The sequence below is a fragment of the Triturus cristatus genome, chromosome 3_2 (genome assembly GCF_964204655.1).
Source record: "Triturus cristatus chromosome 3_2, aTriCri1.1, whole genome shotgun sequence".
NCBI lineage: Eukaryota > Metazoa > Chordata > Amphibia > Caudata > Salamandridae > Triturus > Triturus cristatus.
Genome location: NC_140584.1, coordinates 899,888,535 through 899,912,494, shown reverse-complemented (window position 1 = coordinate 899,912,494; position 23,960 = coordinate 899,888,535). Strand labels below are relative to the sequence as shown.

General features: G+C 46.5%; 1 protein-coding gene across 1 annotated transcript in view; it reads right to left on the bottom strand.

The window, feature by feature from the left end:
• Positions 1–23,287, bottom strand: part of ULK2 (unc-51 like autophagy activating kinase 2) — a 604,281-nt gene extending 580,994 nt beyond the window's left edge. Inside the window, exon 1 of the mRNA XM_085649334.1 lies at positions 22,587–23,287. Coding sequence (XP_085505460.1) covers positions 22,587–22,676 — 90 coding nt within the window. The 5' untranslated portion in view covers positions 22,677–23,287. The remainder of the gene's footprint in view (positions 1–22,586) is intronic.
• Between the last annotated feature and the right edge of the window lie 673 nt (positions 23,288–23,960).

Sequence of the window (23,960 nt, the reverse complement as noted above, 5' to 3'; positions counted from 1 at the left end):
TGGAGGTTAATGCATCCGACACAGTGTCAGTACACCTTTCACTCTGGGGCCCATGGGAGTCTCTCCAGACTGGACTATTTCCTTATGCCCGCGGCCCAGGCTGCTCGGATTCGAGAGGTCAAACACCTGGCCAGGGGTATTTCTGATCATTCCCCACTGTGGTTGCTTTTTGACACCGGGTCGCGGTCCGCTGGGCGGATCGCTCCTATTAACCCTTGGTACCTGCGAGACCCCAAGATCCGTGATAGCCTGATTAAGTCGATTGATCAATATTTTTCTGAGAATGAGGGGTCGGTGTTGTCCTCGGTGTCCCTGTGGGAAGCTTTCAAAGCAGTGCTCCGCGGGCATGCCCTGTCCCAGATAGTGGAGGCCAAGAGGGTCAAGAGAGAGGCGGTTGTGACGCTGGAGACTGAAATATCGGGGCTGGAGGCAGCCTTGGAGGCGGGTGTCACCCCGGATGGGCTGCATGCCCTCAGCCTGAAGCAGTTTGAATATAAGTCTCTCGTCACTGATGCTGCCAAGACTATATATAGGGAGCAGCAGGGCAGGTTGTATGACGCCGGAGACAAGGCGGGTAAGCTGATTGCCTGGTTGGACAAGAAGGAGAGAGTGAATCGTGTGGTCCCGGAGCTTCGGGTGTCGGATGGAGTGTGTGTGACTGAGCCTGGTGAGATTGTTGAGTGTTTTGCTGACCACCTCCGTGCAGTGTACTCCCCGGTGTCCGATAGAGATGAGGACGACTCTCGTCTTCTGCTTCGGGATATTGCCCTGCCCGGCTTATCCGTCGAGGACCGCGAGCTGATGGATGCCCCTTTGTCTGTCGAAGAGATAGCTACTGCGATTCGCTCCCTCCGCTCGGGCAAGGCTATGGGCCCCAACGGCCTGCCGATTGAACTATATAAGTTGCGCCCGGATAAAATCGCGCCTTTCCTCCGTCATATGTTTCAGGAATCGCTCGAGAGGGGTTCCCTTCCTGACGACCAGCATCTGGCTACTATAGTAGTGATTCCCAAGGAGGGTAAGCCACGTGACCGCTGTGCCTCCTATAGGCCTATTTCCCTGCTGAATGCCGAACCCAAAATACTTGCTAAGGTCCTCGCTAATCGCTTGCTGAGCGTTATATGTGACTTGATACATCCGGATCAATGTGGCTTCATCCCACATCGTAATACCGCTCTCAACTTACGGCGTCTGCACGGCGTCCTTGCTAGGGCTGAGTACTTGGCTGAACCGGCCATATTGGTTTCCCTAGACGCCACGATGGCCTTTGATACCATTGAATGGCCATTTCTTTGGGCCGTCTTGGCGAAGTTTGGGTTTGGGGAGGGGTTCCTTGGCTGGGTGAAGCTCCTTTATGCTGGACCAATGGCTCAGGTGGTTGTCAATGGGCGGGTTTCTCGGCCTTTCGCTCTCGGGAGGGGAACTAGACAGGGGTGCCCGTTGTCCCCGCTGCTCTTTGCTCTCGCCCTGGAGCCGCTCGCTGCCTGGCTCCGTTGGGAGCCCTCGATTAGAGGGCTCCGGTGGGCCCCGGGCTTCGATGATCGGGTTTCATTGTACGCGGATGATATTCTCTTGTATCTCACCTCACCGCGGAAGTCGCTCAATGTTCTCTTTGATGTCCTTACTTCCTTCGGGAAAAACTCGGGTCTGATAATCAACTGGTCCAAATCTTGTGTGTATCCTATCTCTGGTGGTCTTCCTCTCTTGCCGCCTCGGCTTCCGCTCCAAATATCTCAGTCCGGCTTTAAATACCTGGGGGTGTACATTTCGTTGGATCCGGCGGTCCGCTATGAGCAGAATCTCCTGTCTCCACTCCGGCGTTTGAGGGCAGACACGGCTCGGTGGTGTAAGCTGCCCTTGTCTCCGCTTGGTCGCGCGGCGCTGTTTAAAATGATGTCCCTTCCCAGATTCCTTTATGCACTCCAGAACTTCTTCGATGTCATTCCTGCGGCCTACTTTAGGGAGGTGGAGAGTTTGCAGAGGAGACTGGTTTGGGACGGGCGATCGCGTATCGCGTTGGCCAAGCTGACTCTTTCCTGGTATGACGGGGGCATCGCGCTTCCTGATATTAGACGGTACTATTGGGCCTCCCAGCTGTCTGCCATTAATCATGCTACGTACGCTCCTGGTTCGAACCCGGCATATGAGATGGATAAATTCCTGCTCCCCGGCGGTAACTATAACAGAGCGCTTTACTCACGGTCTGCTGGTGGGGCCCTTACGGGCCCTACCAGGATTGCGGTCCGTGTATGGAAGGCGGCTAACGTTGCGATGGGCTGGAGTGAGCGTTTAACGTGCGCCACTCCTCTATTCGACTCAGACCGCTTGGGAAGCCTCTGGACAACGAAAGGCTTCGAGCGCTGGGATACGATCGGCATCAGCAGAGTGGGGGACCTGTGGGTTAAAGGTGCGGTTAAATCCTTCGCGGCGCTTCAGCGCGAGTATGAGCTTAGTGACAGAGAGTTCTTCCGTTATGCACAGGTCCGGCACGCCCTGCTTTCGGTCTTTGGGGAGGGGACCACGGTCCCTTCTTCTTCGCCTCTCGAGGACCGCATACTCGACGGTCACGTCCCCGACAGTACTATCTCCCTGATTTACAAAAAACTGATAAACAATCGGGCTGACCTCTTGGTGCGTCTTCGGGAGGCATGGACGGGAGATGGGGTGGAGCTGGACGATGAGGACTGGCAGACTGCACTGTCATCCCCTAAGGAGGTGGCCATCCCGGCCCGTCTCCGCCTGGTCCAGCTTAAGATTCTCCATCGTGTATATGTGACGGGCCCCCGCCTGGTCTCGATGGGGTTTTCAGACGACGGACTCTGTAAGCGTGGCTGCGGGCTCAGTGCTACTTTTCTCCATATCCTATGGGAATGCCGCGAGGTGGCGGAATACTGGCGCCGGGTGCATGATATTATGAGACGAGTCACCGGGGTCGCTCTGCTGCCGGAGGTGCGTCGTTGTGTGCTGAATGTATGGGAGCCCAATGACTGCAATGCGGCTCAGGCTCGGTGGGCGGCCTTGGGGAACATGATTGCAAAGAGAGATATTGCGCAGCTTTGGGGTTCCCAGCGGCCTCCCACCGTGTCCGTCTGGAAGGAAAACATGGACTGGTGCATGTTCAGGGAGAAAACGGTGTATGTGGCCCGTGGTAAACCGGGGGCTTGGGGTAAAATTTGGGGGCAGTGGAACGCGTATCGTGGGTCTATCTGTGCTCCCCCTTTGGTAGATACGTCCGGGGTTGCCTCGTCCCCCTGATCCTTGAGGGTTCCTTGTGCATCTCGTACTTCGGAGTACAGATTTGGTTCTCTCGTTGCCCCCCCCTCCCTCTCAGGTCTTCTTTTATTGACCGCCCTCAGGTGGTTGGGTGTTGACTCCCCCGGCTGGTGTTCGCCGCCCTTCATAAGTCGTTTCGCCTTGTTTGTTGTATTTTTGTATTTTTCTTTTTTGTTGTTATTTATACTAAAAGTGTGTATTCTGATTTCCTTTATGTGCAGTCTGATTTACCGTGATAGTGCGGAGCCCCTGTGGGCCAGCCATTGTTTTCTGATATGCTGGAACACTTTGACTACTAGCGGCCGGTCCTGGTGGCTGTAGGCCCGTGTTTGTAACCCTTTTATGCACAATAAAATCTTTAAAAAAATAAAAAAAAAAGAAGATGGGCAGAAAGTGGGAGAAGCTTTAACCCATATCCTGAATACAGCATGTCTCGAAGAGACCGCGCAAGCGCTGCCTAGGCGAGACCTAAAAAAAAAAAAACACATTACCCAATGTCAGCGGACAGAGTTTGAAAAAAGGACAAAAAGATACATCATGAATAGTGAACCCATTCAATATAAATCGAACAGACCGAAACAGAATGACAGAAGACAGGCATGTCTTCTCTGATGCCATTATAGAAAAAACGTCATCCAAGAGCATAGCGCCCGCGACCACTCCACCTCGAAAGTATGTCTTTTAGTCACTCCCAGACTTGCCACATAATTGTGCACAATATGTGCAAGGTTTTTCTGTTGCACATTATTGTGCACAATATGTGCTAGGTTTTGCCGCTCCTTACACCCTCAAAGGAATTATCAAATTAAAGCATATCAGTGGAAGGGTGCTTTTTGTCAAGTTCACAATCGTTGCATCGGACTTCACACTGTATATGATTAAAAGTGGCATGTGAAAATCATTCTGCAGTTAGGTAAATTGGATTGGGGCCTTTTTGTGAAGTGGAGAACGGGAGTATAAGGTGAACGTAGTATCGAACCTCTGGGATCGAATATTACTATCCAGAAAGAGATAATCAAGAGCAGGATAAAACTTTCTTTCTCTCCAGCTGAAGGTGGGTATGAAAGTCAGAGAATCGCTAACACAGCTATCCTCAGCATTATTTAATGTGGGGCAAGATAACAGTAACAGTAGTTGAGAAAGATGCAATTAACGGTTCTTGAGTTTCTACAAGTTAGGCCAATAATTCAGTACAGGCTCGAAGTAATTTTTAGTTTATATCGTCATATACATTTTTTTTTTTTTTTTTTTTTTTTTTTTTTTTAGAGTTGTCCCTTTCGCCTTGAGTGTTTCGGAAAGCTCTCTTTTCTTCTACCTGAGCTGGGGTAAAACAAATGCAACTCTGTACAAGAGATGTGAAAATCATGACTCCGGTTACAAGAAAACTTGTAAACTGAAAATTATATGAGAAACAAATTATTGGATGTCTTCTTCATAACTGAATGTTAATGGTCTAGGATTTCATTACAAGATCGGAGGCTACCATTATGCAATATACTTTTATTGCTGCCCCAACATGCAGCCCTTTAAAGAACACATTACATCAGGAATAATAATATTCCAAACAACAATATATAACGTCATGGTAACTAGGTATCATCCTCTTTTATTCGCTGCTCCTGGACAGTGAAGTATACATTTCTATACTCTGCTCCTTAATGACCATTGTGAGGCTTTCTTTAGACTTCGAATTATTATATTTAACCTAGATCGCTACCAAGGTAAGTAACCTTACCGATTATAGCTACTACCAACTTGTTTTTTAAATTTTATGCCTTTTTTAGGTAAGTTACTTCCTGTTTGTTTCTTTACCCTTCCAATATACAGTTGGGCTTCTCCTTCCCCCTCCCTCCTTCTTTTCCTTACTCTTTTCGCAATAAAAAACTCCCCGAATTAGTTTTAAATGTACTTATTACCTTCACACCGATCATTGCCTCGTTAACGGATTGAGTGGGCCAGCGTTGGGAGGCATGCTTTTCTCCTTTTACTGCAGAGCCTCGGAGAAGCTTCACGCTGTAAAGGAGAGCAGTCCTTACGCCAGACTCTCCTCAAACCACAAACGCTTTCATTAGCGTGCAGCAACATTGCACTCCGGAGGCTAGCAGCTGTTACTGAAGCCTCCGGAAACCCAAAAGACGGCAGGGGTCACGTTACGAACGTGACCCCGCCCGCTACAATTATTACTGCTATTTCTCATCAGACTAACCTGGAAGGCCTAAATAATTACAACGAGAAGGAGACCAGCCCAAATCTACTTGCGCTGTGCGTTGTCATAGCAACGCACAGCGCGAGCGATTAACGGTCTTCCTTAGCCAACTACTGAGACCATGGTCAAGCTTCCCAAATGGGTTTTCCCGCTCACATCTTGTGTGTCCTATGCAGGACTCCACTAAAGAAAGAAATCCTGATTGAACACAGTGGGGACTCATCCCTGTGAAGTTCAAGTTTTTCTGGCCACCATTAATGTAAGGAGATCATCAAGATTAACAGAGCTGAAACGTTGTTGGTAATTTGGTTCCTTTAGACACTAATTAGATATACATAACTGTCTTTACAGAAAGAGTTTGGTTCCATTGGAAATCTAGATCAGCTGATCTAGTAACTCAATTGAGGTAAGCTGTCTATGCCTTATGGGGCAGGGCAGGAGTGAGGGGACATTGTCGTTGAAGAAATATCAAGGCATTTGTTTTGTGTTTTTTGCAGCTTTTCGGTCCAGAGGAGAACCCCGGAATCTTAGACTGTTCGAAACGCATCGACCTGTTTGTAGCCAATTGAATGTACATAAGTGTTTAAAAAAAAAAAAATTGTATAATCTTGTATACGTTTTCAGAATGTATTCTTCTGTTGGCTTTTTCAGTTGAATTGTAGTTTTTCATTGTGTATCTGTGATGAGCGTGTTATGTGTACAGCATTGGAATGCGTGTAGAATGGTACCAGTGAATGATTGTGAAAAAATGAGAGCAATGAGTGGGTAAAATGTGGTTGAAAGTGAACGGATGGTGGGTGGTTTGTTTTAAGAAAAAGTAGTGCCTGTATGGTGATAAGATTGTTCTTTAATGTTTGATAATTAATTTCATGAATTTATGAAAAATGACTTTGGTTATGAATACATTTTGATTAATTTGGATGGAAACAGAGGCCCTGTGGTGACATTGTTTAACGTCAATGTTCTGTTGATGAGATGTGAATTATCTATCAGTACTGGCATTCTGTTTATTATTGATTAGGGGCTTAGCCTTACTGATCCGAGTCCAAACCCTTCTTTGTTGTTTGATGACTTTATGAGAACTTATCCAGGAGGTATGTACTCCAGTTTCCATCTAAACCAGTTATTCCCAGTTGTTGACAGTGACTTAAGGGAAGGGGAGTGGAGTATGATAGAGAGGTATAAATACTGACAGCATGAGTACTTGGAGAAGAAATAAAAATGGAGGTGGCTACATTCCAATCAAGATCTACCAAGAGTTGACCTCTTCTGGTATCCTGCACTGGGTGGGAAGGGATGGACGGAGGAGGGAACGGAGAGGGGTCTGTTCTACATTTGAGCAACACAAAGTTGTCAGTTTAACCTTCAAGGTCTGGCCTTGGGCTCAAGTCTTGGTGGCTAATAAGTATGAATTGTCTGCACAAAGCCGCCATTTCTGTTTCAGAAGAATAGCAGATGTGGACAGAGAAGTTATGATATCCTAGCTAAAAACCATACAAGAGTTGTTATGTACAAAATCATTTGTAACACAATCTAATCAGCCTTTGCAGAGTTTCCAAAGATTGCAGAAACAAATCTTAATATATACATTGACCTCTCAATAAATTCCACATGTCGAAGTTTCAGCTAACATGGCATTTTTCAACAAATCTCGTAATTTGGATTAATGGGAACACAAAGATGAATGCCACGCCCCTCAGACTTCAAGCTATGTCAATGTAAGAGTTGAATTTGGCAAAATAATGTAAGGTGACTTCTTGCAGACAGAGTGCATATCGACCACTGTCCCTTCTCAACCTGGACTTTAAGATCATGGAGAAGATCTTAGTGAACTGTATCCAACCCGATCTATCGTCCCTGATCCACTTGGACCAGTGCAGATTAGTACCGTGAAGAAGCACTTCCTCAAATATCACTCATCTTTTCCACATTCAAACGGGCAACTAGAGGGCTCCCACTGAGAGGTGGAGGTCTCGGTGGACATGGGGAAGATCTTGGATTGCCTACCCTAGTCGTACCTCTTTGCAGTCCTCTGCCACAACGGCTTAGGGGAGGAGTTGATAGCCTGGATCCGGGTGCTATACGAAGCCCCAGTCACACAGGTACAGATTGGACGGGAGTACTCAGAGCAGTGGCAGATTTACAGGGGCACTTAAAAGGGTTGCCACCTGTCAGCCTTGCTTTTCACCCTCACAATAGTCTCTGGTATACAGGGTACATTTGTTTATACACAGATGAAATTCTGATTTCCTTGAATGACGTTAACACAGGCCTGACACCAATCCGAAGACTGCTGGACTCCTTCAGAGTGCTCTTGAGACACCACGTAAAGACCCAGAAATCCTATATCTTGGCCCTGTTGGACTAGTGCACAACCATTCTGACAGGGTCTGGATCCTATGCGGTCCCAGTTTTTCTGCATACCTTCAAATATTTGAGAGTCCGTGTGTATAGACACCCTGCGGATGTACTTGAGATCAATCTAGGCAGGGTGGTCATCTCTCTCAGTCAGTGTTCTGGCAGAGGCTTCCACCATCACCTATGGGTCGTATTGTACTGGCAAAACTGGTAGCCCCGCCATCACTCTTGTCCCTGTTCACCAACATCCCCCATCTGCTGCCTTGCACAGTGTTCCAAGATCTTAATGGATGGCTCTCTGACGTGATCTGGACGTCAGGCAGGCGTTGCGTGGCTGTTTTACTTATGGCAGCAGTTGGTCAGGGGGCTCAGGACTATGACCTGTAATTGACCATATAGATATTACAATAGCTCATGACGTGGATTGCGGGGCAACTTTTGACACATGCGGCGATTAAGGAGACGGTGGGGGGTGGGTGTGGGGAGTGGACATGGGAACTGAGACAGACATGGACCCTGCGCTGCACACGTTGCTGATGTGGAGCTCCACAAGGCACGGGATTACCAATGTGTACAGAGTACTGGGAAAGATGGGGTTGGGCGGGCGACGCAGCGCAGAATTAGACACAGCTGGAGCCAAGACCTACAAATAGACCTTATGGACAAAGATTGGTGTCAGGTTCCGAGATGCATCCAACAGATTTTGATGAATGCACCGCTTAAACTGTTGCAGTTTAACTACATCTACCGCACATACTGACCTCTTCACGGTTACACAGGAAGTTCATCACGGTGTCGCATACATGCCTCCAATGCTACTCGGACCCACAGATTTTTACCAGAGGAGGAGGCAGTGCACGACATTGCACACTTTACGGACTGGAGCTTGTGACTATGTCACACATATAACAGCCAGGCTCCATTTAAACACCACAGAAATATTACTGCTGGGTCCGATGCAACGCCCCAAGATGTACAAAGCGGCGACTAAGTTTATGGACTTGGCAGGGCGAGAAATCGCAATGCATTGGAAAGCGGACTCTCCTCACCTGAAACCGACCAGGAAGCAGGACTTTAAGAGGAATTAAACAAGCATTGAAAATGCAATAGGTCTCGCCTTTGGTTAAGTTAAAGCCATTTGCTTTGCTAATGGTATTGTATAGCAAAGCAAATGACTTTAGCTTAATAAAAGGCGAGACCTATTGCATTTTTAATGCTTGTTTTGAAGACTATCTCACGCCTGGATGTCAAGGGCACCTGCTGGGAGACTGATGTAAAAACAGGCCCAGTCTCATCCTCTAGAAAATGTGCAAACAAACACTGTATCAATGCCAGACGGACATCAGCCTCGGGATTCAGCAAGAACCGCAGAAAACAACAAAATTGCAATTACATGGGACATTCCAACCCCAACTGATGAAACCGATTGCAACCAGTAGTGCACAACTATGGCTATGATACAGAGAGAGGAGTCCAAACAGTGCTCAGCACACAGAGATGAAAGACACAGCAAGTCAACCTGCGATTTATAAATCACAGGTGCAACAGTGTTATTTGAGAAATTATTAAAGGACAAAGAAGATAGGCTGCTCACTCACACGGATGACAACAGACAAACCACAAATAGATATATTTGGCACCCCACAAGTAATATCAAAAGTGCTTAGACAGCATGTAAGAGATGAATGCTGAACAACATTCAAAGATGCCCTTACTGAGGAATAAAGTGTATTCTTGCCCTTAACTGCATGCAAAAACATACCCAATATAGAGGCACTAACCTCCCATAAGCCTTTTTAAAAGCAGACTACTCACTGCAGATTGCGCACAGAAGATGAGTGCATGCTACTGCTACCTCTGCAACAGAGGGCAGACTTTGGGCCAGTATGCAAGACTCTTAAGAAGCGTTCATCGCAGCTGCCTTGGCTATACTTGTTTAGTGGGCACATCGTAGACTTCTATAAAACTGAAGGGTAAAACTGAAGGGTAACGCACGCTACCATTATCTGAGGTACAGTTATCTACTTCACCGCTATCACCATTTTCCCCACAAAGTCACACCCACTATCCGCGCCAGCACCGCTGCCCCCCCCTGCGTGCTCCCAAGCACAAACACACAATCACGATCATCCCCCTACAGCGCTCGCCCACCACTAAAGTGACCGCCGCCATCACTTTGCGTCACTAATATCTTTACTGCTCTCACCACCTAACCTTCAAAACTGCAAAGTCCCGGGAAGCACCTGTGGGTGCCTCTGGGATTTAAGCACTAAATAGACTTGTTATCGATGTGAGAAGCAGAAATACTCGGTCCGCGCTCGCAAACTTGTGGCCTGTATACAAAGATCTTGTCATCAACGCCCACTCTAAACTACCCCGGAATAGCACCCTCACTATCGGGAGTAAAGTAGGAAGAGGAGCAAGGTGGGGAGGGACGGATAAGAAATAAAGTAGGAAGGAAGGAAAGAGTAGTGGAGAGGAGAAAGGAGGGAGACAAGCAGCATATGGAGAGGGTCTAAGAGCGAGGAGGCTGGGCCTAGCACACTCACATGCAAGATACTCGAGACCTGAGGTGGGCATGAGTTGGTTGCTGGTACTTCAGCCTGTCGTCCCTGCCCCACCCGCTCAGCGCCCACCTTCAAAAGCCTTCAGGGGTGCTGCTACACCCACCGCTTCCTACAACAAGGGAAAGTGAAAGAGCGCAATGCACGCGTTGTAGGCACGGAATGAGCGTGCACATCAGCGTGGCCTGCGGCTCGTGCCCAGTGGCGGCGCCTGAATAAATGCTGCGCAGCTTGGTGCGGCCCAGGGAGGGGGCCGCCAAAGCACCCAAAACACACACACAAAAAAAAAAAATCAGTACAGGAAGTCCGGTGGGAGCCCACACCGCCTTCGTGAATGCCGCATGGTGCGGCGAAAGCAGGATTTCAGGCAGGGCTCCTGTGAGCAAGACGGAGCCCCGCGTGTTGCTGCAGTGACCGGCTGAAGACGGAGACCAGCCAAGGAGCAGCGCAGAGTGCCCACAAGAGCCGGTAAGTGGGGTGAGGCATGATGTCAGTGTAAAGCGCGCCGTGCTTGGAGCTCGTGTGCTTTATACTGCCAAGAAATTACAAAACGCTTTGCTTGTTGTAGAAATGTATCTAAAGCTGACACATGAAATGATTATATGGTGGAGTACTAGGGTTTAGAAGTGTGTGATTTATTGATTTTGCTGTTTAAAGCTCGCGTGCACATTAAAAACAAGGGGCACGCGTATAGTTTAGTGTTGTATGCCGCACTGAGCAAGCAAACGAAAAGCGGATTCAGAAGACGACACTAATACGAATACGCATTTGAATAGTTTTATTGCACTGAGCAAGGAAGCGAAAACCAGCTCATGTCTTCAAAAGCATGTGAGAGCCGTGTTAACGCGGCAGCAATTTGCGTGCACATAGCCTGTCCTGCAACCTTAGGTAACGCCGTCGTACGCGTTCCCAGCTCATGTCTTCAAAATCGCGTGAGAGGCGTGTTAACGCGGCATCACTTTGAGTGCACATAGCCTGTCCTGCAACCTTAGGTAACGCCGCCGTACGCGTTCCCAGCTCATGTCTTCAAAAGCGCGTAATAGGCGTGGTAACGTGGCATCAATTCCTCAGCTAACGCCGCCGTACGCGTTCACAGCTCATGTCTTCAAGAGCGCGTGCACCTATCTTGTCCCTCATCACTAAGCAAGTCGGCAACAATAGATCTCGCTTAGCGAGCAACGCATGGTGCTGCATTGTTAGGCGAGACCTAAAAACTAGGGGGGCTCCCAAAGGGGCGTGGTCCATGTAATTAAGAGCGTGGCTTAAAAATATGCAGGCTAAAAATCAATGTTTAGCATAGGGTGCCACCTGACTGGTATTGTTCTGCTTCTGTCATTGTATACAATATATCAAGTAACTTTATACCTTTCAAGAAGTCAGGGCAATTGGCTTTGCCAATGGTTGTTAGTTCTGGAAGATAAATAAGCAACAATTATGGCTTCGTTGTAGAGAATATTGAAAATACTTTGGTTCTGAAATGAGGACTGTGAAAGAACTATAACGAGTCTCTTGAAGTTGCCTAAAAGGCTGTGATGGGTGGTGCTGCTGCAGAGTGAAGATTTTTTTTCCACCCGGAGGGCAAATATGGAAAGCTCGGGAGAGACCCGTCTTAGCACCTGCTTTTTAGTATAAGATGACTTCTGCCTTAGCCTTCTTTCGTTCTTTTGAAACCAGTCATTCCCCATGTAGTTCTGCGCCACAATATGTGACGTCATCTGTATGCCTTCTGTGCGCAGGATCCGTGGCTGGTTGTTGACGGTGTTTCACGGCTTTAGTGGATTGTTGTAGCAATTGCATTATGTAATGAGTACCTGATAGGCACCTAACGAGAGGAGACATTTTAGAGAACACTACCCTGGAGGTAAGAGATATACATGCCAGTTGGCTGCACTTTTATGGAGCTGTTAGTTTGGGAGGAGTTACCAAGGATTTTTCCAGCTCCCACTCAACTCGAATAGGGTCCTAACCCAGTATGGCAATTGGGTGCATTATAGGTGCCTTTAATGCTCATTGAACTATGTACAGTCATGCCGGCTCCTTGAATACCTTTGATTGTTCTCTCTTTACTTATATCCTCATGTATTGCCACTTTTCACCTTGTTAGAAAAATGTCAACTTGGGCCCAACATTAACACGTGCCTTTTGACACCGATTGGCAATGTGTAAATACATTCATATATAGTCCTGGTGCACATCACTGTGCAGAGCAGTGTTTACCCGTCCACAAAAATCGATTCGACTTTTGGTCATGGGAAGGAATGGCTATGTAAATGCAATTGTAAATCAAAACGTAGTACGAGAATTTCTGGCCTGGAAGTTTAATAAAAGTGCCGAGCTTTAAAACCAGAAGACTTGGTCTTAACCACTTGATCAAATTGTGTGATCTCGGGCATAATCTTCTATCTCACTGTGTAGCTTCTCTTTTGGGGCTCCTTATTAGTTTGCGCTCCCGATACATCACTTCCATTTGGAGCTGAAGAGCAACTCTGTACTATACATTAATTGTCATTAATTAGTGGCCGTCCCCTTTAATGCGGTACTATTCCTTCCACCCCACCTCCCATTCCCTACGTCGTCTTTGCCAAGGCCCTTTATGTTATGGTTTGGAAGAACGGTTTGTTTGAAACTGTTGCTTTTCTGCAAGTCCCTGCTTATTTTGTGGGTTTTTTTCCTTTTGCAATTTCACAGGTACTGGCACACCTGCCCTTCCCAGCTTATTTTGTGTTTGTTTTTTTTCTTTTGCAATTTTATAGGTATTGGAGCACTTTAAATTAAGGGAACACGCACACACAGTGTATTGAGCTTTCCAAGACTCGACCTTAAGGTCAGCCGATCTAGCACTTATGCCATATCCACTCTCCTCGACATTACAATGTAAGATGGCAGCCATTCCTTTGAAACGCACAATTATAATGCACTCACATTAAGCGTTCCAAAGCAGCGCCAGCCATCTGGTTTTCTACTGCTTGCTTAGGAAGGGTAGTGGTGCTCATGGTCGCGGGGGTACTGCACTGCAGTACTATACCAGCCACTTTGGTTGGAACAAAAGTTGGACAGTGTACCTACTACACATCCATGTCTACGTACACCCACTATAATTTACAATGCGAGACCTATTGCATTGCAAATGCTGTTTTTCACAGTATGCAAAATGTTCAATAAAGAGCAATTTAAAAAAAAATTTAACTTCTTGCATCCAAGAGTCACCATACAAGAGCGTGTCCAATCTGGATGAGAAAGTGCAAGCATGGACCATGTGGCTAGCAACTCAAGGAGAAGTGCATGACAGCAGATGTTGCCCCTTGAAATTCATGGACGTAGCGGGCCCCTGCATTCAACACTTTGCTTTCCACTTAGGTCTCCGGGAGAACGGTCTCACTCTGAGGTAGTCACTGGGCTGTGGGACTAGCATGGGCAATGGATTTTTTTATGCTCCTGTAAACACAATTTGTATAATTTTCTATGAATATGTGGTGCATATGTTGCATTTGTGGTTCATTGCTAGAAACCACTTGACACGGAGGGGTTTGGTTTCGTTGTTTGGTGTGTTTTTTGGAAATTGAAAAAGAAAAACAAATACATATTTGAAGAAAAGTTTGCATCAAGATGGTAGTGGAATAAACCAAGACCTACTCTGTCTCACTACAATTACCATGTTCAGGTGAACTCTTTCAGATGTCAGACTAAATTAAAGATCAGTTTTCTCCCTACCAACTTAACGTCTGCATACAGCCACTCTTTTTTTTTTTTGTGTGTCCTCATCTCACCAATAAGCTTCTGCAGATCTTAAAAAAAACGTTGTTCTCTAGATGGGCGCCCAACGACTTACTGCACTTGCTTAGGTCGACCTGACCGGCCCCATTTGATAGAGGCTTGGTGTAATCATAGGACCGTGAGGGAAACCATACAGATTATATCATTCTCAAGTCTCGGCCCCAACTCATTAGAGGCTGGTAGATATTCATTAAGCTATCCCCTATTCCATCCTGGTCTAGGCGGGCCATTGCAAATCTTTTCTCCTCGGAGGGTGGGGATCTTTCCACTTCATACATATCTCTCTCCGGGCAAGTAACACCAGGTATAACAACAAACCGTTATGGATCTGTGATAAATTCAAAGTTGATAAACCATCATTCCCAAAAAACACTAAAATGATGGATTAACCTCGATGTTGACTTTAAAAATGCTACAGAGAGTATCTCCCACCCCCTCCCAAAAGGTTCTTAATTCGAGACACTCGTAGAAGATATGGATGTCATTGGCTTTAGATGTCATATATCTAGGGTATTTTGGAGTAAACAGGGCGAACTTGGCTATCCTGGCAGGCGTATAGTATAGTCGATTTATGACAAAAAAGTGATTCTTCTTTAGACTGGCTGGTTTAATAAATTTGTAAAGTAGTTTCAGAGAGGGCTCAAATAGGTCAGCAATGTTAGGCTCAAAGGGGGATTGGTTCCAGACCGAAGATTGTGGTGAAAGTTCTCCATCTTCTGCATCTAGAAACTTCTTATACCAAGTAGAGATTTCTTTCTTCTTTGACTGTACTGATTGGAAAAGAATCTCTATGTCCCAATCTCCACTAATATCCCCCTTTTCCGCTTCAAACCAAGATTTAAGTTGTATGTACTTAAACTTAGAAAAAACAGGGCCAATCTTAGCTCTTAATAGCTCTCAGGGATGTATCCCTTCTGTGTCTAACAAGTCAGACCAAATAGTAATGCCTGCTCTCTTGATTGGTACAGCCAGACTATCTTAAAGGCAGAGTGGTAACCCAGGGGAGTCCCATATAGGTGCAAATTCTGAATAATATCCGATTCCCAATCTGCGTCTAACTTTATACCAAGTTTCTAGGGTGGCCTTAAGGACCTTCAGACGTACTAGTTTAAAGTACCTCGGGCCCCAAACTTATATAGAAAACCTTCTCCACTTCCTCCGCCCTCCATCATAGCCATCTCTCCCAACAGCCTACCCCACGATGTCTCCGCAGGTTTAGAAAGTAGCATCCAAACACCTTTGAATTGGAATGCAACTGAGTACCATCCAATGTCCGGGAGAGCCAACCCCCCTTTAGAAAAGCCTGCGCCTCAACTTCTTCCAGGATAGCCTTACGCATTTGTCTCCCCAGATAAAGCTCCCGATCTTACTTTGGATCTTACGAATACCCATACTGGGGAAGATCAAGGGGACTGCATTAAACAGGTATATCTTAGGGAGGATGACGATCTTCACCAGGTTGACCTTCCCGTAAATTGTCAGGGGAAGATTCCTCCATCTGGCAAAGAGGTGATCAATTTCCTTGGTGGTTTTGTTCAGGTTAATCTGGGGAATTTTATCCAGTTCTTTAACAATATAGATACCCAGATATTTTAACTCTTCACCAGTGGAGCCCTCCCATTGATCACTGTTCCAACACATCACCTCCGTTATGGAAGAATTGTCTAAATAACCAGAGATAGAGCCAAATTCCTCCAAAAGGGCTTCTACCCGTGGAAAAATCGACCCCGGGTTACTGGTGTATAGGATTATATTGTCTGCGTATAAGGCTAATTTGCATACAGTCACTCTTGAGTCCTCCTTGCCAAGCTCCGCATCTAAATTTACTGAATCAAACTCTATCTGAAAACATTCACAATGTTTGGCAACCTCCAATTCAAGCACCCCCTTACCTCAAACCGAACAAGACCAAAACTGATATCATCATCGCCAACACCACTAAATAAGATCAGACATACCCCTCAACTCTCCAAGGTCGCTAAATCACTGGGACTATTCTTGACAAAGACCTGCATACTTTCAAAACGCACAAAATCAAGAATAACATTTTACAACCCTGAAGCAGTTTCTCAGACACCACATTGCCACGCTGGAGGTGTCCTTTTCATCTCAGTCCGACTTAAGAAAGGGCTGAAGAATTAAGATGACAATAGATCTACTTTTGTGGAGCCGCACTGGCAACATCTCCACTGCCACAACGCCTTCAAAACTTGCTTATGATCAATACTTGGCTTTAGAAGAAACCACCTTCGACAGGGATCGGGGCATTAATATGAGAATGAGGCAACATCTGGAGGGCAACAGTCTTTAATCAGAGAAAAGGCCTAGACACAGAGAACAGAGACCACATGAAAGCAACAGAGCAAGATGCACATGCATCCACACCTAAGCACACTAATATTAAACGGGCATCAGCAATGTGAAAGAGAGGGTTATCCAGTACAGCTAGAGGATGCTTGGTGTACCAGTCTGGAAATGACCAGCCAACACAGTAACACCCAGGAAGAAAGGAAGTGCATCCGAGTAATTGAAGATTCTGAGAAAGAGGGGCTTCAAGAAGTCACCGATTTCAGTAACTAGTGGTACAGAATAGGCACACTGCAGAGTGGCTCTGCAGTTAAACTATCTTGCAATCTCTTTAAACCATCCACAAAGATGCACATATGGCCTCTATGTCTCTTGTCACTTAACTGATGTAATGAACAACTGAAAGCTCAGCGATCCACACTAATGGACATTTTGGCATTATATAATTGCCAATCTAAATTAAAAACAATATAGCCAGAGCAGAAAACGTGTTTGTCAGAAAAAAACAAGACATGACCCACCGAGCACGAGAAAGCAACTTTACATCTCGAATCCACTCTCAAGAGGCCATTAAATTAAGGTAATGATGTCACTGTACACACACTCATGGAAGGTTCCACCAACAGAACATAACACCGGTGCAACACAAGGGCCCATGACAATGCTAGAGTTGAAATCAAGCAATCTTTTTGTACCAGCAAGGGGTTTAGATGTTATGTGTTGTTATAGGCTGTACATATGTTGCCATTGAAATGTCATTAGATGATTGATATGGTTCGGCCAGGGGATGGCCTGCGTGAGATGGCCAATTGCCTACCGGTCAGCAATCAGGAGCACTGCACTTCTTTGGTGTGCGTGAGGGTGGCTGGTTGTATAGCGGGTTGCAGTGCAGGGTCAACACCATGCGGGGACATATCTGTTCCCTTACTGCTTCAGGTGGGCAATGGTATTGACGTTTGAATGGGGAATGGAGAGTTGGGATCCCGGGGGATTACCAGGATATATTGTTTGGGGTCAAGGATAACAAGTTTTGGGGCAAGAAGGCCAAATCTTATGCCACGTTACAGTGTACTTTATGCAGTCAAATACCCCCGATTACATCTATACGTCTCGTGGGTAGGCATGGTGGCGGTCACTAAACAAAACATATAACCCCGCTTACTCCATCTTTTCCAAGCGCTACCCAGAAAGAGACATGAAGTTCCTGTAGCGCGACACAGTCTGTTTTATTTGGGCTAGGAGTAAAGCAGGCGTCTCAAGGGCAATTATGAGACCCTCTAGGAGGTCCAGAGGTCTTAGCCTCCCAGATATGTGAAAATATTATCAGTCGACTAAACTCTGCAATTTTTTTTAATGGTCCTAATACGAGACCCAAACGCCACTGGGTCCATGTGGATGTGGCAGTTCTGGAAAAGGCTCCCTGGGCTGTCCCTTGGCTCCCCAAACATGATAGACCCATGATACATTACTTCTCAGACATTCTTAAGACCACTTTCAATATATGGGATAAACTCACCAGAGACAGCAGGTTAACAACCTTCCTGTCACCCTTTACACCCGTTAGGTAATGCAGACTTTTCCCCAGGAAATGCAAAGGGCGTGTTCATGCAATGGGATGGGGGCATGTAGAATGCTCCGGGACCTCTTCTAGGGCGGGGGAATTAGAGAACTCCTAAAATGTAAGCAGGACTTCCAGTAACAGGAAACTGAACACTTGCGATATATACATTTACGGCACAGGGCCCTTCATCTGGTTAATAGCCACCCGGTTCTTAACAACTTGGGAGGCACTGTTCACCACATGCTGTGGCCCTAAAGGCTTAATTTCCAACATTTACGCCCTCCTATCTAAAAAGCCACCTGATAAGGAATGACGCTACATAAAACAGTGGTTATGGATCCTTACCGCCCTATTCCCAGAAAAAACCTGGGAGAAACTCCTTCACTTTATAGGAGTGTGCAGAATAGAGAAACAATGTATAAGATTGTGACAGTGTGGTATGTCACACCTGCTAAACCATACATCGGTTTTAGGTCAATTGATGAGTTGTGCTGAAGGGGCTGTGGAAAGAAGGGTGATATGTGGTGCTCATGTTTTAAGTAGGGAGTTTTTTGTGCCTCAGTTATGTGGGGGGAGGGGGTGGGGGAGGCAACAGGATACCCACTGAAACCCAACCCTGCAACCATAATCTTGGGTCTTAAACCAGTAGAAATGGCAGCATTAACTAAGGCTCACTGGAGAATAATAGCCAGCATGCTACTGGCGGTGACACAACTCCTGGTACTGCGGTGGAGATGACGACCATTCCTTCTGTGCAGGAATGGGCAGGAAAACTATGGACATTGGTCACCATGGAGAAACGGACTTGTAATCTTGCAGATATAGAACATATATTTGATGCACAGTGATGCACCCTAGTGAACTACCTATCGGGAAAAATCCTGATACACGATCGCCCAGATCTTTGAAGATACCTTTGTCAATTTACGAGCCTAATAAGCAATGCGTATGATAATTCTATCTTTATTAAACTTTGTATTGCTACTGTTATGTCTACTAGCGAAGCTGTTCTAAGCAGTGAGAGGGGTGGGGGTGGTGGGATCTTTCTTTGTATAATGAAAAACTCATTACATTTTCTTGGGGAAAAACATTTGGAATCACTCCTGCTGTGACAGACTGCTTCCTGGACAACGGACAGGACAGAGGAGTGGGTGCCACCCACAGCAAGAGTTTCAAAGACTAAGACACTAAATCACATTTCTGTCCAGAAACGGATTATAGAAAGAGAAGCTTGAGCCCCCAAAAATGGTCAAACTTGAGCTGCACATCAGTGTGGAGAAGCACGACTTCTGCCTGTTTTGACCAGGACAACGGACTAAGTAGTCTTCCCGCTGGTTACGCGTTGAGGACCGCTGCACCGATCCAGTAAGCCGCCCAAATGCTGCTGTTCACGACCCTAATATACCAGGTGGAGGCTGTGGTGAAGATATGGGCCAGTGCCCTGGTGCACAGTTGTACAAGAAGAGGGCCACCGCCCCATGCAGTGTTGTGATCTGAAGCGTTCATCCCTATATATCTGCTGGTTACAACCCCCATAAACCAGGTGGGCGCTGTGGTGGAGAAAGGGGCCGTCACCCTGGGACATCGCTGACGACTTGCGTAGTTTTGTGACCAGGAGGGGCCCCTACCCAGAGTGCACTGTTTGTAACCCTCTATGCCAGATGGGGACATGGTGAAGAGAAAGGGCTGTTGTCCCAGAGTAGCAAGGGACCGTGAAGCAGAGCAGGTTGTGACCTGTGGAAGTAGAGCAACGCTCCAATCACCCAAATCTGGAAGCACCAGGGACCGGCCACCAGGATCTGGAGACCTTCCTGCGTCGTAGACACCTGTTGCCTCGTCTGCAGCATCCAGACTTCTGCTTACCACTAGGCCACTGATGCACATTCGGGCTGCAAAACTGAAGCTGCAACTTCAGCGAGAGCGTCTAAGACTGACTTCCGGGCCACCAAGCCTCTGGGGAAACTTGCTCTGACTAAAAGCGCTACAGTGCTGAGACAATGACTTTTGAGAAGCCACTGTGAATCGTCTAAGACTTGTACTAACTAGTGGGGCCTAACCTGAATGTTGTCACACGAATGGGGAACAGCCACCGTCTTTAGAAAGGGAAATAGGGCTCAGGGACTTACCCAAACAACGCTAGAGTGCCAGGCTTATAAAGACTTATGTATTTGTTGTTATGTTGTGTATTTTACTTTGTATTCACACATACGTACTACTTTTTTAAAAAACAAGTATGTGGATCACCCATGAGGCACTGCCAGAGGCAAGGTACTTGTGACCAAGGGAAACTAGAACTCTTGTGCTCAAGTCGTCTTGGGGACACCCCCGTGGCATGCTATTACCACTTCGGCTCCGGACCGTCCCAGATATCTCTGCCAGCAGCACAGCAAGGCAGCATATTCGCCAGATCTCCCTCTTTGGTGTTTGCCCAACTTCGAATAGGTTGGGGCAGCGGCTCATTGATTGCAGTGGAGACATGCTTATATAGTGACTCTAAAACAACTATTTATAGGGGCCACTCCCTCCTTTGAGGAGCTCCATGAAATGTACACAACCCCAGCGCGTACTTATTTTGTGCATAGCCAGATGTAAAGCAATGGAGGGCTGTACAAGAGGTGTGCAATACAAAGGCAATGTAAATACAACTTGCATACATATATTGGGGCCCTCTTTAATACAGCATCCGTGATAGGGTGTTGTTTTCTTACTGTAACCAGTTAGAGTGGAAATGCTGCACTACTTTTAGCAAGCGTTTAGTGTAGTGAGACACACAAACTTTTCAAGGTAGATAATATGGATCACCCACTTGGGGCAGACAGAACTGCTCAAAACACTGTACTTTTGTACCATGCTCCTTGTAGGTATGTACGGACACGGGAAAGTGCTACAGGATGCTGAATCATCGTACAGAGCCCTTCTGATATCATCATTATGCAAAACAGCATTAAGCAAACTGGACTGGCTCACAAGAGCAAACACAATATTTCTGTGTGTTTTCTACATTCCATGGTTTGGGACGACGGACTCATTGCTATTCACATGAGTTTGGTAAGCACCCAAGTGAAGAAAGTAAACCACCCATGTTGTCCTAAATGTTGAGGCTATTACCCTTTAGGAAGATTGTAAGGCAAAGGAAACAAGTGAAGCACAACATGCACGGTCGGCTAAGCCTTTCCCACCTCTACAGTATTCACATAGATCCGTAGCTGCATACACACAGCGCAGCATTAAAGAACCATAGCGGGAAAAGATGCACCCAAACATTACAACCATATGAAGATGAACATTGGCCAACTACACACCAGAGGAGCAACGTCCTTCCGCACACACGTTCATATCAGAGAAAAACTGATGTCATCACCGTACGGTGACTTGTATCCATCAAAAAGAGGAGCAAAACACTCGCACAAAAATTCAGTTCAACTGCTATCAGGTCAAGTTTTTGCAGTACGTAGGTCAGTAGGGTACTCTGCTACACATGTGTAAGGACGAGAAATCCTGTGTGTCCATCAGAACCATCTTGGTCTTTCATCAAATCAAGGTAACTATAAAGTATAATACTGAGCTGGGTAATAACTATAGTTTAATCGTGCACTAAAAGAAATTGTGTTTCGGATAAATAATGAATACACATTGTTAAGGTAACCTGCAAGTAAATGCACATACAAATGCAAACGCCTCCAAGCGAAGCATGGTGTATACCAACCCAATACCAAGGAATAGCACTGGCCTGATATGTACTGCCGCCAGCTATATTTCCCCTGCGACTACAAGGCCTAGAAGCCTGGTGGACTACATCAGAACATGCAATGGAACCTGCAGATAGTGCTGGCCAATCAGAATTCTCAGAAATGGAGCATTTGTTGTCAGCACAGATCTGCTTTCCAAAACCGAAATCGTGTATTATGTAAAATTAATGTACCAGAATGTTACTCGTGCAACTTTTGCTCCAGAGCTCACATCACTGTCAACAAACATTAGCGAGTACATCCGGCAGCACAGTTTGTCAGCTGTTTCAAACTAATATTCCCTAAGAGTTGGCCACGCTCCTGCTGCTCCCTAAAAAATGTTTATTGTATTTATTCGTGTTGTAAAGGGCACTGTAAAGAAACAATTACCCTTCAACCTAGTTATATAATGCTTTGCTTCCGGCTAAATATCGATACATTGGATGGCTTGCAATTATCACGTTATAAAGCATTCTAAAAGGTTCATTCATGCGACGTTAATTAGTTTATTTTAAATCCATCAAGAGCTCATATTGTAAATGCAAAAATACCTGCATTAACCGCGCAAGTCAAACAGTGATTATAATGTTACATATCCAATGAGAGCACCCCCTATTTCTCCAAAAGGTTCTCTTCTCACATAACCATGACAACCCGTTTTAAAGCCATTACATGTCACCTGTCATCAATTTCATAACCCATACCATCATGCAGCTTCTACACACCCACTTCATGCCTGTCCAATATGCGAGTATTCCACAACAAACAGTACATTAGGACCATCAATTGGCAAACAGACCAACCCAGTGCAGTACCTTCCTATGGCGACCTTTGAAGACAACAGCAAAGGCTCCATGCCCTATGAGATCCTTTCTGCTGTACTCAAAGTCGCCGACCACCTCCATGATCAGAGTACAGTGGCTGGTGAGACCCAGACGACCATCAGTGACAAGGCGGTGTTGGCGCTCTTAAAGGTTCCTCTGGCACGTTTTCTCTCCGCTGCAGCCACGGCAACCCAGCAGAGCGCTCAGACGAGGCTGCAGACCCGGGGGCTCTGACCATGGTGAAGGCAGGTAGAGCGCAAGAGGAGATAACAGGTGATTTCCTTCAATTCCTAATTTTGGAATCCATAAGCGTTCCTTGTTGTGGGGAAGGGACATATATTCAGCATGGTGGTGCTTCTCAAAAAGCCATCCTGCAGTTAAAAATCATGCTGAGATAGTAAAAAGTATGTGGGTCGCTCCATTGTATCCAGGCATGGATAAGCAACACTGCAAGGCATACTGGCATCCACAGTCACGGACTGGTGGTGATAAGGAACAACAAGGTATCTTCCTTCCTTGCCACTTAATGGGACCATCTGACCGCTTTTTAGACGAACTGTCCGAAAATTCAGCCTGACGACCGTCGCCCGTTGTTCATTTTTTAACGGATATCATTTGTCTACAATGCTAACACTTTCACGACCACAACAACCAATGCCACAGCTAAACATGTTCAAGGGAGTCGTCTGAATGAGGGCGGTCCTGCTTATTTGTGTAAGGCGATCTAGGATTGGAGCATCGGGTCACCTCAGCCAACCCCAATGCACTGCACAGAATTTCGAAATGCTGATTGGTTTTGGAGTCAACACGTTCCTCTGTCCAAACAGTCCACAGGCAGCCGATAGGTGCAGCCCAGTTTGGAGCCGGGTGGGCTGGGCTAGAGGTGTGCCTGGTCTGTCAGTCATGGGCCGGAAAGTGATAGCCTTCGTCCAATCAGCCAGACCAGGGTAGGTGGCTGTTGCTTCATAGCATCTGAACTGGAAGGGAAAGACCAAGAATAAAGAACGAGAATGGGCGGCTGAGTGCAACTATCTCGCCCGGAGCGTCCTTCAGCGTCACAGTCTGTTGACGGCTGGCAGCCGGGCACTCGTTTTGCCTGCTACCCAAGTTCCTGGAGTTCAAGCCAGGCCAGTGACTGCCTTGCAGGGTCCGGCAAGATGTGGGGGTGGCAGACACAGGTCGCAGTCTACATGTTACCCAAAACCCGGAGAGGCTTCAGTGTTGTACATATTTAGAAGTAGTATGTACAGTTACAGAGGCGCAACTAGAGCCAAATTTCGGGGGGGGGGGGGCTAAGAAAACATTTCGGGGGGGGGGGGTGGGGCTGAGTCTTTTAAGCCATAGGCAGAGTGGAGCTGCAGGGGC